This window comes from Lissotriton vulgaris, chromosome 3_1 (genome assembly GCF_964263255.1).
Source record: "Lissotriton vulgaris chromosome 3_1, aLisVul1.2, whole genome shotgun sequence".
Taxonomy (NCBI): domain Eukaryota; kingdom Metazoa; phylum Chordata; class Amphibia; order Caudata; family Salamandridae; genus Lissotriton; species Lissotriton vulgaris.
In genome coordinates this window covers 66,858,031-66,875,244 of record NC_141689.1, presented here as the reverse complement: position 1 = coordinate 66,875,244, position 17,214 = coordinate 66,858,031, and the positions used below count along the sequence as shown (strand labels likewise).

General features: G+C 51.6%; 2 protein-coding genes across 2 annotated transcripts in view; one reads left to right on the top strand and one right to left on the bottom strand.

Annotated features, from left to right (window-relative positions):
- FBXO41 (F-box protein 41) overlaps positions 1–17,214 on the bottom strand; it is a 588,800-nt gene that overhangs the window by 235,698 nt on the left and 335,888 nt on the right. The gene's annotated exons all lie outside the window — the stretch shown is intronic.
- LOC147725976 (uncharacterized) lies at positions 2,543–3,451 on the top strand. Its single transcript, XM_086962716.1, has one exon. The coding sequence runs from the start codon at positions 2,543–2,545 to the stop codon at positions 3,449–3,451; it is 909 nt and encodes a 302-aa protein (XP_086818842.1).

Genomic DNA, 17,214 nt, shown 5'->3' with positions numbered 1-17,214 from the left:
ACCTCTGCTCTGTTACACGGTGTAAGACCCCTTGAAGTCCCACAGCGGTGCAACCAATGCTCGGATGGCCTTTGCACAGGAATGATTTGTTCCTACAGCCACAGAATATATTATTTAGGACAACATATGTCACAACAAGCGGCTGTCGCTTCATCTCCGGATTTAGCAGAATCATATCTGCTGCCTTGCCCTGAACGAGGCACTTTTCTAGTCTAGGGGGTAATGTAGGGGTTTTAATGATGGAAGCTGGGGGAAAGGAGTAGGTAGGGCTCCAGAGCACAGTCTGGCAAAACTATCAGGGAATACGAATTAGGAGACATTGGGAAACATTGATTTTTACATGAAGTTTACATAAAATTACGAATTTTCACAAAAACTTGTTTGTGATTAAACTGTGCGCTAAAAAAGCCTTTGTTATTGGAAATCTTGAAAACAGAAACCATTCAGAATATGAAAACAAAAAATGGTCAGTTGAAGGAACCCCTTGATTCACAGTGAGCTAAAGTATATCATAACAGCAATAAAACATACATTAAGACCTCAGCTGGCCCTGGCACAGATCACAAACTCTCTGCAGCTGCCCGAGGCCACCCGGTGGCCATCAAGAGGGCGGCACCTTAGTCGCCGGGGGGCTCACCCCCCGCCCCCTTGCAGGCAGGTACTCCCTCCTCCCGCGGGCAGGAGGGGTCCAGCAGGGAACGGGGCGGGCCCAGTGACGTGCTTCGGGGGGCGGCAGGCCGGGCGAGGGGTACTTAAGTCCCCCTCGCCAGATTCAGGCCTCTTTGCCGCCCCTCGCCGCCACGTGCAGAATACCAACCTGGACGCACTTCCCCTCCCTACCTCTTACCGCCCCTCCGATGCCCCGGTGCAACCCCCTCTCACCCCATTACCCTGCATCCAATCCCCCCCTCGGGAGCATCTGATCCAACCTGGCCCATTGCCCGCCATGCAGGTGGGGCAGCTCCAACGCAAGGGCCCCTCTCCAATTGTCATCCCCAACCTGCTAGCGCTTCTGAGATCCTACCCCATTGCTAAGGACAGGGCAACACTAGCCGAAGGTTTTCTCGAAGGTTTTAGGATCCCTTACCTAGGTCCAAGGGTCAGCAGGGAGGAGGACAACTTAAAATCAGCCAGGGACCTCCCCGCGGTGGTAACTGAGAAGATCAGGAAGGAACTGCTCCTGGGGAGGGTGGCGGGCCCGTTCCCGCCCCCCCCCCTCTCCCCGATTTCGTGGTATCTCCTTTGGGGGTTGTCCCGAAGAAAGAGCAAGGGGCGTTCAGGTTGATTCACCACCTGTCCTTCCCGGAAGGGGACTCAGTTAACTCCTGGCTGGCAGAGGAGGCATGCTCCGTCCATTACAGCTCGCTGGACACCGCCATCGACCAGGTCAGGAGATTGGGGAGGGGGGCCTGGTTAGCAAAAGCTGACATTGAGGCGGCATTCAGGCTCCTGCCAGTACACCCGGAGAGCCACCACCTCCTGGGGTTCAAATGGGGAGGTCAGTACTTCTTCGACAAATGCATGCCTATGGGTTGCTCTGTATCGTGCGCTTTCTTCGAGGCTTTCAGCACCTTCCTACAGTGGTCTCTCTCAGTTAAGTATGGGGTCGAGGCGGTGACGCATTACCTCGACGACTTCTTGTTCATTGGGAGGGACGGGACTGGGGAATGCAGCGAAGGGTTGTCGTGTTTCTTGGATCTGGCGGACCACCTAGGGGTGCCTCTGGCGCCGGGCAAGACCGAGGGCCCAGCACAGGTTCTCACCTTCCTGGGCATCGAGCTAGACACGGTCACTGGGGTGTCTAGACTCCCTGCTTGCAAGGTGCAGGAACTGCAACGGGACATTCGGGATTTGCTCGGGAGGAACAAGGCACCGTTGGGGGTCATACAGAGCCTGCTCGGCAAGCTCAACTTCGCAGCCAGGGTCACCCCGGCCGGGCGGGTCTTTGCAAGACGTCTAGCCAGGGCAACGGCGAACATAGTCCAACGCCATCACTTTGTGAAACTTTCAGCAGGAATGAAGCAGGATTTGGAAGTATGGGTGGAGTTCTTGGATAACTTCAATGGCACTGTCATTTGGAGGGCACCCTGGGCGGACAGTCCGGAACTCAGCATGTTCACCGACGCCTCGGGGAGGGACGGCTTTGGAGCTATTCTGGGCGAGCAGTGGTGTGCGCAGAAGTGGCCTAACGCATGGCGCAAGCGAGGCATCACGGCTAACATAACTGTTTTAGAGCTTTTTCCCATCATCGTTGCCCTCCATCTCTGGCCCGGCCCCCTGTCAGATCGGAAGGTCCTTTTCTGGTCGGATAACCTAGCGGTGGTCAGGCGATTAACGGGCAGAAGGCCAGCTGTCCGCTGGTCCTCTGCCTATTGAGAGACCTAGTGAGAAGTAGCCTGCGTTGCAACATGGAATTTAGGGCGCGGCACATCCCTGGGGTCATTAACATTGCAGCGGATGCACTTTCTCGTTTTCAGTGGGAGCGTTTCCGGGCGGCCTGCCCACAGGCGAGAGAGGAGATGACCCCTTTCCCGCCGGAGTTATGGCGTATCTTGGAGTGGAGCAGGAACTGAGAGCCATGGGGGAGAGGGCCCTGGCACCAAGCACCAGGAAACGCTATGGAATTCAACTGGCCGCATTCCACAGGATAGTGGATGAATTGGGCTTGGGGGAGCTCCCCCGGGAGGACAGAGTTAGAGCGTTCATTGTCTGGGCCAGAAAGATGGGAAAGTCCCACTCCTGGGTCTGCGGACATCTGGCGGCCATCGGCCATGACGCTAAATTACGGGGGTTTGCGGATCCCACCCAGGCTTTTGCCATCAGGGCAGCACTGAAGGGCTGGTCTCGGGATGAGCCCAGGGCTCCGGACAACAGAGCGCCCATCGACTTCAGCACCCTGCAGGACATGCTGCGGGTGGTAAATTCAGTAGCTCGCTCGCACTTTGAGGCCACCCTGTTCACGGCAGCGTTCTGCCTCGCCTTTTTCGGGGCCTTCAGGAGCAGCGAGCTGGTGGCACGCTCTAAGACCGATGCTTCCGGCGATGCCCTGTGCCTGGGGGATGTCTCCTTGGACTCGGACATGACGGTCACGCTCAGGAAGTCCAAGACAGACCAAACCGGGAAGGGGGTTCGCATTGTACTGACTCCCATTAAGGAGCAAACTGGGTGTCCCGTGGCGGCAGTCCGAAGCTACCTCGCCCTGCGGCCACCTGGGGCGGGTTACCTACTTGTGCATGAGGACCTTTCACCCCTCACCAGGTACCAGATGGATAGAATAATGCTGGCCTGCCTAGCCCGAGCGGGCCGGACGGGCGAGGGGAAGCGATTCTCCAGCCACTCCTTTCGTATTGGGGCGGCCACCTCTGCTTCTCGGGCAGGTATGCCGCCAGAAGGCATTAGAAGGGTGGGGCGCTGGGAGTCACTTTGTTACAAGCGCTATGTCCGCCCGTAGCACAAGGGCCTTACAGTTATTGGGTCAATAGATATGTTTTGGTGTGTACCTTTCTCGTGCTGTGTAGCACAAAGTCTTTATAGTTATTGGAACAATATGCATGATTTGTTTGTGTATCTTTCTCTTTGCTGTGTTGCACAAGGGCCTTACATTTTATTGGAACAATAAGCATGTTGCTGTGATGTACCGTTTCTTTTGCTGTGTGAAGCATGCAATAAATTATCAAAACTGATTGGTGTCTTTTGTGTTGACAGGTTCGAGAGTTTGGGTTCTGGGCCATTCAACTGTCACCAGGTTAGGTCGTTGGGCTGCCACCAGGAACTGGATGCGGGGTTTCTCCAACACAGAGTGTGTATGGTTAGGATTCCCGGGCATGCGCTGGAGTGGCCTCTTGCCCAGACTCAGACACTCCCTGGCTACAGGGGGCGCTCCGCCGCATCATTTGGTCATTCACCTGGGGGCAACGACATTACCAACATGGGAAGGTCCGCGTTGCTGAGTAAAATGAAGGCGGACCTGGTGGAAATTTGCGGAATGATGGGGAACTGTGAGGTCTGGTGGTCCGAATTGCTCCCACGCAGAGTCTGGCGGGGCGCACGGTCAGGCGAAGCCATAGAAAGGTCTAGGAGGAGGGTAAACCGTGATATGCGCAAGTTCACTTCGCAGAGAGGCATTGGTTTCATCCGCCATGAGATGATTCAGGATAAGATTAGAGGTTACTTTGAATTAGATGGCGTGCATCTCAATCCAGTGGGCTTGGACCTCTTCCTCCTAGATTTGTATGAGGCTTTGCAGGAGAGAGGCTGCAGGTAGGAAGGAGCATAGTGGATGGGGGGCCCGGGCGGCGGCGGTAGCCGCCGGTCGGGCTGTGGCGGAGTTACAGGGTGATCCGGAAGCTGAGAGGTGCAGCGGCGTACCTCAGCAGGCACATAGGGGTGCCAGAGCCTAACACCTGGACTTCATGGGAGGTCCGGGTACACGTGTCGGCACCTCAGTAGTCCTTCGGGCGGTTGTGGGCCTGTACAACCGGGGGTTGCCTAGTTGCGCTCCGCCCCTCGGGGCGGGAGTTTAATTAATTAAAAATATGGGGCAGCACACAGGGGCCACACACTGTGCTGCCCGGCTCATCAGGCGGGCAGGTGGCGAGAATGCGGCCTGCCCTTGGATTACCCATAAGATAACCCATCTATTACATATGTTGTATGTAATAAATCCTGCAGCATTTTCTTTCCAACCAAAACACTGTGTCCTGTGTATTATTTGTGTTTGTAGGTTATCCATGTGTGGGGCGGGGGGTCCGGTTGCCATGAGGGGACTATGGAAGCTTCAATACTAGATGCTGGCGCTACCCCTCCCCCCTCAGCGCCTTGAGACCCTCACGGGTGAGTGCGCGCTTACAAATCCCTGATTGATTGATTGAATGTAGTCACCTCAAAGACCCCAGGGGGCTGATATAAGGGAGAGAAAGAAACTGCGTGGCTTTTTGTTGTTCTTTGAAGCCACCGCTAGACGGCGCTCTAAAGCTACCGACTTCCCTCGGCGGATGGAATCACTGACCTCCCACACTGAATGCTCTACTTCCGGCTGTAGATTATAAGGGTATAAGCAGGGCACGAGTTGGGGGACCACGTGGGTGGACGGCGCCCCCCCACTTATTTTACAGGGAGGACGCCATCCTCTCTGCTCAAAAGCGGGCCCATCTAAAATGGCGTGTTACCTGCCCGCACGGCCACTCCTAACTTTCTAAGATACTTACCCCTCCATCTCCCAACTGCAGGGCTGGCTGTCAATCTTGTGTGGCGCGTGAACGCGCTACCTATCAAGTTCTATTTCCCCTCTGCAGTGTCCATGACTTGGAGGCCGGGACGGAGCGGGGGTAATTTGCTATTAGCAGTCCAGGCGTGCACCTCCCATTGAGCTTAAAAGGCTTCCGCAACACCCCCACCCGCCAGCTGACCTCCTCCCCCCCATTGTGTGTCAGCCCGGGCTGAGAACGCTTCCCGGGCACACACAGACCCGAAATCTTTAGCAGCCCCCTCTCGCCCGAAATTTGGCTCTAGTTGCGCCTCTGTGCAGGCCTACTGGCGATGAGGGCGCATGGACACATGCACGAAGGGCACTGGAATGACAACAGCGAGCTCTCCCTGGGGGCAAATGTTACACCCCTTAGCAAAACACAGTGTAACAAAAGCTAGCATAACACAACACATGGCACAACATGCAAAGCACAGAGAAGCAAACTCAACTCGGGGTGGAGGATGCGAAGGTTGGTGACTGAACGTGGCAAGCCACGTGCGTGTGAACATATCTAAAGGAGTCCCAGGAGTGTTAGTCTGCGAAACAAACATTTCTGAATAAAGCCATTTATGACAGGAAAAGTGAAACTGGAATGTTATTATGGAATTCATTGTGTGCACTCCTGGCGCAATAAATTCGGAGCACAAGCATGCATGAAGGTGAAGTTATGAAAGCGTGGCATGAAGGTGAGTTATGAAAGCGTGGCACACTGAGTGACCGGCAGGGCATTGGAAAAGAGGCCAAGCTCGGTTCATGCATACCAAGTAGTTACCCCTAAACCCCATGAGCCTTCATAGTTCTCGTAAAATTATTAGTGACAATAAAAGTGAGATATGGGGGAAATACAGATGTGTCAGGAAAGAAAACCAAGGAAAAATTCAGCACACATCAGAGGGCACAGAAAAGGAAACTGAATTTTAAGATATGGTCCGCGGTGGTGTCTAGCTGCAGCAGTTCTTGTGCTAGGTCCTCTTTTCCCGCAGATTGTGTGTTCCTCAGTTTTCCCTCACACTGTGATCCCTGTGCCACTCCAGTTGTTGAAAAGCACACTGCACTCTGAGCAGCTGCTTCCAGTGGCGCCAATGTGTGTGTGCAGTAACCCTGGGCCCGATTCACAGAACTAACTTAAGACAAAATCCTAAACTTACTACCATTTTGGTATTCACAGAAGGCACTTACTCATTTTGGTATTCACAGAAGACACTTATTCATTTTGGTATTCACAGAAGGCACCTACTCATTGATGAGTAAGTGCCTTCTGTGAATACCAAAATAAGTAAGGGCCATATGTATCAAGCAAATTCGCATTCGCAAAGGCCGAAATTCGCAATGGTATGTATGAAGAAAAATCTGGTGCAAAACAAGGAATCGCAAAATTTGCGATTCCTTATTTTGCAATTGCATTTAAGGAATCGCAAATTTTGCGATTCCTTAAATGCAATGTATGAAGCAAAAAAAAAATGCAAATTGTCCTTCAGGAATCGCAAATTACCACCAACTTCATGTTGGTGGTAAGTTGCGAATTCCTTGAAAAATGCAAATTTTTGCATTTTTCAAAGTGCCATGTGATGCACATACATGCCCTTAGGGCATGTATGTGCGCCACATGTGCACCCATGCTTATTTCAGGGGTGCAACAGGGTGCCCTTTGGACACCCCTGCACCCTTGAAATTATTCTCAATTTGCGATTCTCAAATTGCGAATCGCAAATTGAGAATAACTTCCCATTCATTCCTATGGGCCTCCTGGCCCACAGAAATGAATGGGAAAGTATTCCTTATTTGCGATTTGCAATTTACTAATCACAATTAAGGAATACTTAGAATTCGCAAAAAAAATGCGAATTTGTACATACCTCCCAATTTGCGATTCTGAAATAGCGATTTTTAAAAAAACGCTTTTACAGAATTGCAAATCAGCTTGATGATACTTATGGCCCCAAGTGCCTTCTGTGGATACCAAAATGGTAGTAAGTTTAGGATTTTGTCTTACCTTAGTTCTGTGAATCGGGCCCCCTGTATTCAGTCCTTGTTTTGGGTACCTTGTGACATGTCTCTATCGTTATAATTTTGTTTACATTTGGGAAGCATCGGGTATACCTCTTTTGGCCAGCATGATCCTCTGTTAATCTTGTCTTAGGGTCCGTTGATTTGCTTTTTTGTGTTATCTCTGTCACTATCCTGAAATCTTCTCATGTGTTTGCCCATGGTGTGTACTTGCTGTACTTTGTATTAATGTTACACACATGCCAAGCTTCTCTAAACTTTCTTGTGTCTTCGTCACGTGTTAGTTCCAGTATTTGTAAGTTGCCCGACGCTTCCTTACGCAAAACTAAGAAACCCCCTACAAGATGGGCTATTGGTTTTGCCAATGCTGTTTTGGGAGTTTAGGTGGTTAGAGGAGGGAGGCACATGAGGGAGAGAACAACACGGAGCAGGGGAGGTGTTTTCCAGGTTTTGGGGGACCACAAAAAGAAGAGAGTGACAAGGAATGCGCAGCAGGGGGTGTTTTCAGGGTAGAGAAGCACACAGAGCGGGGAGAGAGTAACACAAAGCATTGAGGGAGATTGCAAGGGGAAGGACACGAGGAAGGGATCTATGTTGATACAACGCATGTTATTACAACGCATGCTTTTACAACGCATTTTTTACAACGCAAAAACTTTTACAACGCATGTATTTACAACAAATGTTTTTACAACGCAGGTACCTTTACAACGCATACCATTACAACGTAAGTATTGGTAAATATATATTAATTTTATAATCGTAAATTAATTAAAACAAATATAATTTAATATAATTTAATTTAAATTTAATTTTAATTTATTTTTACCCTGTACCCCTGTACCCCCAAAACCCAAAACTGACCCTGAACCCCAAAAATACCCCTTTACCCAAAAACCCAAAACTGACCCTGAACCCCAAAAATACCCCTTTACCCAAAAACTAAAAACTGACCCTGAACCCCAAAAATACCCCTGTACCCAAAAACTAAAAACTGACCCTGAACCCCAAAAATACCCCTTTACCCAAAAACTAAAAACTGACCCTGAACCCCAAAAATACCCCTTTACCCAAAAACTAAAAACTGACCCTGATCCCCAAAAATACCCCTTTACCCAAAAACTAAAAACTGACCCTGATCCCCAAAATACCCCTTTACCCAAAAACTAAAAACTGACCCTGAAATTCAAAAATACCCCTTTACCCAAAAACTAAAAACTGACCCTGAACCCCAAAAATACCCCTTTACCCAAAAACTAAAAACTGACCCTGAACCCCAAAAATACCCCTTTACCCAAAAACTAAAAACTGACCCTGAACCCCAAAAATACCCCTTTACCCAAAAACTAAAAACTGACCCTGAACCCCAAAAATACCCCTTAACCCAAAAACTAAAAACTGACCCTGAACCCCAAAAATACCCCTTTACCCAAAAACTAAAAACTGACCCTGAACCCCAAAAATACCCCTTTACCCAAAAACCCCAAACTGACCCTGAACCCTAAAAATACCCCTTTACCCAAAAACCCAAAACTGACCCTGAACCCTAAAAATACCCCTTTACCCCAAACATATAACATTTAAAATATAATTATATACTTACCAATATTACGTTGTAATGGTATGCGTTGTAAAGGTACCTGCGTTGTAAAAACATTCGTTGTAAATACATGCGTTGTAAAAGTTTTTACGTTGTAAAAGTTGCGTTGTAAAGGTATGTCGTTGTAAAAGTTGCGTTGTAAGTGATGTTTCCCCGAGGAAGAGAGCATCACAGAGCAGACGGAGCATCTTCTTGGGGGAGAAACACAGAACAGATAGGGAGGAACTGAGATTCTGTGGCAAGGGAGGTTTTTTTTTTTTTTTTTTTTTTTGGTGTAAGACATTTATTTGAAACAAATGAGACAGAAGATGCACACTGCGTCGCGCCAACAACCCGGAGGCAGGCCGCAATCAGACATAGCAAGCACAAATAGCAGGAAAGTTAGAATAGGGCCGCCATCTGGCCATCTCCAACATTTCTAGGCATATAGAGAACATAAGAACATTTTAAATGTATGCAGTGCAACTTCAGCAGGTAAACGGTCTTACTTTTCTCACAGTGTGTTTGACATTTAAAGGCATCAGGGAACATTTGAGCCGCCTCTGGGCCAACAGCAGTCAGCGACCAGCTGTAGCGGCTTGTGGAAAGGATGTGTCTAACAGCATCGTTTTTCTCCCAACACGTCCCACCAACAAACAAAAACCAAAAACATCAATCATCGGTGCAAGTACGAGGAAATACAGCCATACAACATCACTACCATCAGCAAGTACTCATGGACCCGCGCCGGGCCGTCCCAAAGGAGGGCGAATCATAGCGAGGTCGGGTGTGTGACGACATCTAATCTGTGTACGGATAGGCTAGAAGGGGGGTGAGGGGGGGGAGGAAGGGTGAGAGGATCAGGAGTGAGACCGCAAGAGAGCCAATGGGGGAGGGGGGCCAGAGACAAGCCTGGGGGCAGTGGGGGCCCGAAGCGCAGAGTGCGTGTCAGTGCAGGACAGGTCCCAGCCAGCGCAGATCCATGGGACAACAACCACCCAGCCACACAGTGCACACAATCAGCCCATATCATCCGAGACACTCACATCAGGCGATGTACCCGGCGTGTCCGAGCTTGCACGTTCTCTAATCCACTGAATAAATGGGTCCCATATATCTGCAGGTCTGGAAGCAGTGGGCATAGTCTCCCAGTAGTACGTCAGTTGGGTATGGCCGTATGTCACATCTCTAATCCAGCCCTCGAAGGATGGAAGAGCCGATCTACCCCAATGTAGTGCGATCTGTCGCTTGGCAAATAAAAGAAGTAATGCATGCAGTTTCCTGTAGCAGGGCTCAGTGTCTTTAACGTACCCTAGCAGACCTAGTAGTGGGGTCGGCGCGTCGTTCCTATGCGTGATTTGATTTATGGCTGTGAAGACCTCCGACCAGTATACATCCAGCTTGGGGCAGCTCCAGGCCACATGAAGAAAGGACGCACCTTCCCCTCCACATTTCCAGCAAGAGGCGTCCGCACGGACTCCCATACGGTGTAGTAGTGTCGGCGTGCGATAATACCGGTGCAGGAATTTGAAGTGGATGAGCCGCAGCCTATAGTTCGGGGACAGCGCCATGAGTTGTTTGCAGCAGTACTCCCACGTTTCGTCCGACAGCTGGTCTTCCAGGTCCTCTGCCCAAGCTTGCCTGGCCGTGGCCACCGTCAGCGGTGCCTGGTCCTGCATGCAATTATACAGTCTAGATACCAGCTTTTTGGGGGAGGGCCGTGAAAGCAAGTTATGGATATCGGATAGCACGCACGGTTCCTCTGGGAATCGTGGACCTAACTTTTTGCAGGACTCCCTAAGGGAGTGATACAGGAACATGTCTGCAAAAGAGTCGGGCTGGTCTCCCCCACCAGCTGCCATCTCGAAGAAAGTGCCGTTAGGGTATAGGTCAGCAAAGGTGAAAAGTCGGCTCCCACGGATAGTGAGGACATCGCCCCTGGCTGTCAAGCAAGGCAGCATCGGGTTACCCCTCAGGGGTATAGCCGGCGCGTAAAGCAGGGAAAGCCCGGCCCTTTTCTGAAGCTCGCGCCATGCCCAGCGGACCATTTCCACCGTGTCTACCTCACGCGATGGGCATGTGACTTTACCGTACAGTGCCACTCGTAGTGGCAAGGGGGCGACCACCGCTAGTTCTACCGCCGCATGCGGTTGGAATGGAGTGGGATAGGCCCAGAAATGAAGGAACTGACCTTGCGCACAGAGGGAGTAGAGCTTCAAGTCGGGAGCACCCAGGCCCCCTTGTCGGAGCGGAAGTGTGAGCAGATCCCAGGAGACCCTGGCTTGTCCGCCGGCCCACACCAATTTCAGCAGCAACGATCGGATGCGAGCGTGGAAGTGAGTTGTCATTGGCAGTGGTATGTTGACGAACAAATACAAAAATTTGGGGAGAACCACCATTTTCGCCAGTGCAATCCTCGCAACCAGCGACAGAGGTAATCTGTTCCAGACCTCGATCTTCCCCTCGAGCCAGTCCACCGCCCTCCCGAAATTTAGTGACCACAGTTCCTGCACATCCCGGCTGATCCAGACCCCCAGATATTTGACCGCTTCCGTCTCCCATCTAAGGGGGTAGTCCGGAGCGGGGCGAACAGTGCTCTCCGTCAGGGGGAAGGCTACCGACTTTGACCAGTTGATGGATACCCCCGCCAGGCCCTCAAACCTCACAAACTCTCGGAGTAGCGGACTCATGTTATCTTTGGGATTTATGACATATAAAGTGACATCATCCGCGTATAGCGAAATTAGCAAGTTCCTAGCGCTAAATCCTATGCCCCTGGCAGTGTGGTGTTGTCTTATGCGAGCCGCAAGTGGCTCCATCGCAATCGCAAAAAGGAGCGGTGATAGAGGACATCCCTGTCTGGTACCTCTTGAGACACCAAATGGCTTGGAAACGAGCCCGTTAACACTCACTCTAGCTCTAGGTTCAGTGTACAGGAGCTTGATCAGGGTCATGAAGTTTTGACAGAAGCCCATCCGCCCCAGGACACTGAAAAGGTAGGGCCATTCCACGAAAGAGTCGAAGGCTTTGGTGGCGTCCAGGAACACCACCGCCGCCTGTACTGAGGGGTGCAAGTAATGAAGGACTGAAAAAATAGTCCTGAGATTGTGTGATGTCGCGCGGCCAGGGATGAACCCAGATTGATCTGGGAGCGCAATCATAGGCAACATTGGTTGTAATCTATCAGCAATGACCTTCGCGTAAATTTTAGCATCCACGTTTACTAGTGAAAGGGGCCTGTAGGAGTCCAATTGTTGTTCATCCTTATCCGGTTTGAGCAGAGTGAAAATTAGGGCCTCACGCATGGAGTCTGGAAGGGAATTTAATTCAAGTGCCTCGACAAACACGGAGTGTAGTCTCGGCGCCAGTTCATCGACATATGTTTTATAGAAGGAGGTAGTCAGACCGTCGGGGCCAGGGGCTTTGTTGGCCGGCATGCTTTTAATCACCTGAGCGATATCTTGTACTGTGACAGTTAGGTCAATGTATTGTCTGTGGTTGTTGTTAAACCAGATGAGGGCAATGGAGTCAAGAAAGTCACGCAGTGATGTCGGTGCCGTGGGTTGTTTTGTGGTGTAAAGGGTGGCGTAGAAATCCGCGAACGCACCTAACACAGCCTCCTGGCCTTTCACTAAATTGCCGGATCTATCATAAATGGTGTGGATATAATTGGATTGTATGCGGGGGGCTATCAGCCTAGCAAGGGTCCTGCTCGGCCTGTCCCCCTCCCCGTATCTGCGCGCCTCAGCCTGTTTCCCCAGGAATCGCACCTCCCGCTCCGCTTCCTCATTGAAGGCTAGAAGCTTAGTTTTCAGAGTACCAGCAAGTTCCAATGACGGGTCAGTGCTAAAGGCGATATCAAGGTCTCTCAGTTCCCCCTCTAGTTTAGCTAACGTGTCCCTGATGGTGCGGAGGACCCCGGCCTTCCGTGCTATACATTGGCCTCTGATCACAGCCTTGAAGGCATCCCATACAATGGCCTCAGAGGAGGCAGAACCAGCATTCACATTGAAGTAATTAATGATGTCTTCCTTAATCTCTTCTACAAACACCGGGTCTGTGAGCGCGTGTGGGGGAAGGCGCCACTGGAACGACTTATTTATAGTGTCTGGGGGGTGCAGCTCCAACATACATGGAGCATGATCCGACAGTGATCTAGCCATGATATCCACATGTGACGCCCATGTCGCAACTTCAGGGGATACCAGCCAGAAGTCTAGTCTGGACCAGGCGGCTTTATGACAAGTGTAACAGGTCCCCATTTTGACCCCTGGATTCCTCGCTCTCCACACATCAGATAGCATACCCTCACTCATGACTTCTAAGATCGCCTGTCGCGCTTTAGCATGCTGCGGCCTGCCCACACCTCTCCGATCCATGTCATCTTTTAGCACAACGTTGAAATCACCCCCTATTATGACCGCCTGGCAGTCCAGCAATGCAATCTTCGCCCAAACACTCCTGAAAAAGTCCGGATCGTCCACATTGGGGCCTTAGATCGCCGCAAGCACAATGGGACGCCCTTGCAGAGAGCCATGTAGCAAGACGTACCTCCCTTCTGCATCTCGCACTTGAGAGTGCTCTCGCCAATCCAACCCTCTGCGAATGAGTATGGCCACACCCCTTGCGTAGTTGGAGTAAATGGAAGAGTATATGTGGGCCCATCGGGAATGTTTCAACCGGGGGGGGACACATGGAGGTGCGTTTCTTGTAAGAAGCAAATATCTACATTGTGCCTAGATAAAATACCATGCATCAAGCGGGCTTTCTTGAGGTCTCCGAGGCCCCTAATGTTCCAAGTCCAGAGCTTAATACCTCCCATTTAGAATGTGTAACAGTGTGCCGACCTCCCCCTATACCCCCAACCCCAGAAGCCAGAATGCCGCCTGGATGTGGTGGCTACAATCACATTTCGCAAACAGATAAGCATGTATAGCAGTACATTGCACCAGTTCAGAACAAAAATTCGCAACTTGCAAAACTTGTAAAACCCCCCCCACACCCCCCCTCCCTCTGCAACCCCCTAATCAGGTCGTGACGTATCCCAGAAGTATGCACGCATGGCGTGAGTAAACCCCAACAGCAACAAGAAAGGGAGGCACCCCATGAGGCGTGGTGTGCCCAGCAAACACCCCCGTACGTACAGGGTGGCTACAGTCAAACTATAAAGTTCCTGGTCACCAACAGTGCCCCCATCCCGAGTCCCCCAGAATCCATAAGTGACCAAAGTCTCAAACAAATCACGGAGGCAGCAGCTACAGGTTTGCGCCCGGGGGCGCCTCAGTGACTTACCCTCAAGGAGGCTGTTCGGAACTTACAGATCTGTGTCCACGGCTGATGCAGGACCCCAACAGCGGGTCAAGGAGGCAAGTGTGCGACCGTACAGGTTGAAAGGCGTAGGACTCTCAGTCATTGTCACTGAGGTGGTCTGAAGTGTCCTCGAGTCGCGGCGAATTCCTCCTGGCTCCAGCATAGATGTGTTTAGCGAACTTGAGCGCAGATTTGGCGTCGGTGAAGAAGTGTGAGGTGTTTTCGTGTTGAACCTTCAATTTCGCCGGATAAAGGAGAGAATAGGGCACGCCAGCTTGCAGCAGGATCCTTTTCGCTGGCAGGAATTCCTTACGGGCTGCTTGCACAAGTGGGGTAAAGTCCGGATAAAAGGAGATGTGGTTGCCTTGGTGTGTGATCTTACCCTTCTCCCTCGCCAAACGCAAGATGATGTCTCTATCTTGGTAGTTGAGCAATTTGGCCAGGATGGGACGCGGAGGGGCGCCCGGCGGAGGTTTCTTCCCAAGCGACCTGTGCGCTCTTTCCACAGTGAAAACCGGGGACAGATCCGGGTCGAACAGTTCATGTAGGAGATCAGACACAAACGATTCCATCTTGCCTATGTTGGTAGTCTCCGGAATGCCCGTAATGCGGACGTTGGATCTCCTAGAGCGTGCTTCCAAATCGTCCGACTTTGCGCGCAGACTGTCGATTTCCCGCTCCAGCGACGTGATATGTTGCTTGGCCTGCTGCTGGAACTCGCGACATTCAGTCTGTCTATTTTCAAGGCAATCTAGTCTTGTTTCGTGGGTGTCCACCTTAGTTTTCACAGACTCGAGTTGCGTGGCCATATTATCAAGCTTAGCGTCAATGCTCTTCAAGCTGGATCTTACCTCCATAATGAGGGCCCCAAAGTCGATGTCCGGAGGTGTATCTTGCGACGGTGATGCGCCATTATCCGACTCCGCCGACTGGCTTTTTGCGGGTCTCCTGTTGTCGAAGCTTAGCTTAGATTGTTTGGCGTCGTTCTTCCCCATCTCTGCAGCCGGGCGGAGTCTGCGGGTTGCGCAAAAGGGCAGTGTCTGTCCAGTGATTTGGTCAAGGAGTTCGCAGCCCACGTGTAACAGACCAAGCGGCGCCGGGCACAGTAGGCGTATCTAGTAGTTTGCGGTGCTCAGGCAGCTTCGTGGAGGGTTGGCGCCGGTGTCCAGTGGCTCCCCAGTGCTGCAGCACCCAGAACGGGCACTAACGGAGACAAAATGGCGGGCACCTGTAGTGCAATGGCGAGGCTCCGCCACCGGCGGGAAAACCACAGTAACAGGGTTCAAGGGGGCCAGAGCCGTAGAGCTCGTAGTGCTATGTGCGGTGAACCGCTCCACCCAGTGAGTGGCAGACTGTGTGTCCAGGCGTGGTGGCGAAGCGTGTGGAGCTTCAAGGCGCCTCCGCCACGCCGCAAATGCACCCTACAGCCACTCCGGCCCCCGCAGCGACGTGGACAATGTTGGCGCTACCGCCCCGGCCGCCACCGGTGCTCCCCTCGATTTAGCGCTAATTGGCTGGACGCCGGATCCCTCCGTGTCGTCTCGGACAATATCGCCAGGCTGCGCCAGTCCGCGCAGCTTCTCACCCGCCTCAGTCCCCCTCGGCGGCAATCAGGGCTCCCCGGTATGATGGACACGGCAGTACCCAGGCAGGCGACGTGTCTCCGCGAAGTCAGCCAAGGAAGCAGAGGCCTCCGCAACCGCGGTCTCCAGTGTCACGCGCCGCCCAGAAGGAGGCACTTCCGGCGAGGGGCAGAGCGGGCTCGCAGGGCGGAGATTGTTCGGGACGTCGCCGCTTCGAAGGGGTGTCACCTCCGCGCCCCAAATTCAGGACGAAGGATCACCAGGGTGTTCTGGATCGAACCCAGGAAGATCGGGGGTCCGCAGGCACCAGGAGAAGGAGAAATGAAGGATTTATTAGTGTAGCCGGCGGAGCTCACTCAGAGAGCGGCCATCTCGCTGCTCGGCTAGCCACGCCCCGTGGCAAGGGAGGTTTGAAGGGGAAATAAGCACACGAGTGGGAGGGAAATGCAGTAAAAGGGCAGGGGGAAAATGTAAATGTAAATGTAAATGTAAAGCTCATTTATACCGCGCTAACAATCGCTCCAAGGAGCATCTCGGCGCCAATGAAGGACAACCAGATGTAAAAGTTGCCTTACTGCTTAGAGAGACCAGGACCGGAGTCACACTAGTGCTCTGGCGGTTGAGTCTGGGAGATTGTAAATCCAGGTTTTCAGTTGCTTACGGAAATCGGCTTCCTTGTCCAGTGCTCTTAATGGAGGGGGTAGCGCATTCCATGCTTTAGAACCCAATACCGCTAGGGATTTACCCCCACGGGTTTTAAGTCTGAACCCTGGAATGGTCAGAAGATTGGCATTTGAGGACCGTAGTGCTCGAGTTGGGCAGTATTTTACAAATTTTTTCCTTAGGTACAGAGGGCCTAAGTTGTGCACAGCACGAAAGGTGATTGTCAGTACTTTGTGCAGGACCCTTTTTGTTATAGGCAGCCAGTGTAGTATATTGAGGGCTTTGGTTGCTGAGGATTTTCTTGGCCATTTCAAAACCAGCCTTGCCGCCGCATGCTGTACCATCTGGAGTTTATAGGTGACCGCCTTATTGGTACCGGCATACAGGCTGTTGCAATAGTCAATGCGAGAAGTAACTAATGCAATCGTGACTGTTTTCCTTGCTTCGAGGGGCAGCAAGTCAAAGAACTTCCTCACCCCAAAGCAAGTGTTGCGTGCTTATCTAGGTTCCTGATCGATACTGTGACCTTATGCCCCTATTCGGCTATAAATCCATTTATTCCCTATATTGGCATAACCGTTCAAGTGCGATTTTCTGTAAAGTCATCTCTGGCCTCACACGAACAGAGCCACATTCCAGCATGACTCTCTGCTACTTCCTTTGCGACCAATTAGTGCAATGACAGAGCAGCAGTCACTATCTGATATTCCTAGATAACACTCCGAGTTCTTCAACAAGATAAAAACTCAGCAAACCTGGAAATCCCCGCTTGCTATGTTTTGATTAGTAATGGAACTCTAATGAGCAACTGATAACTGCCACTT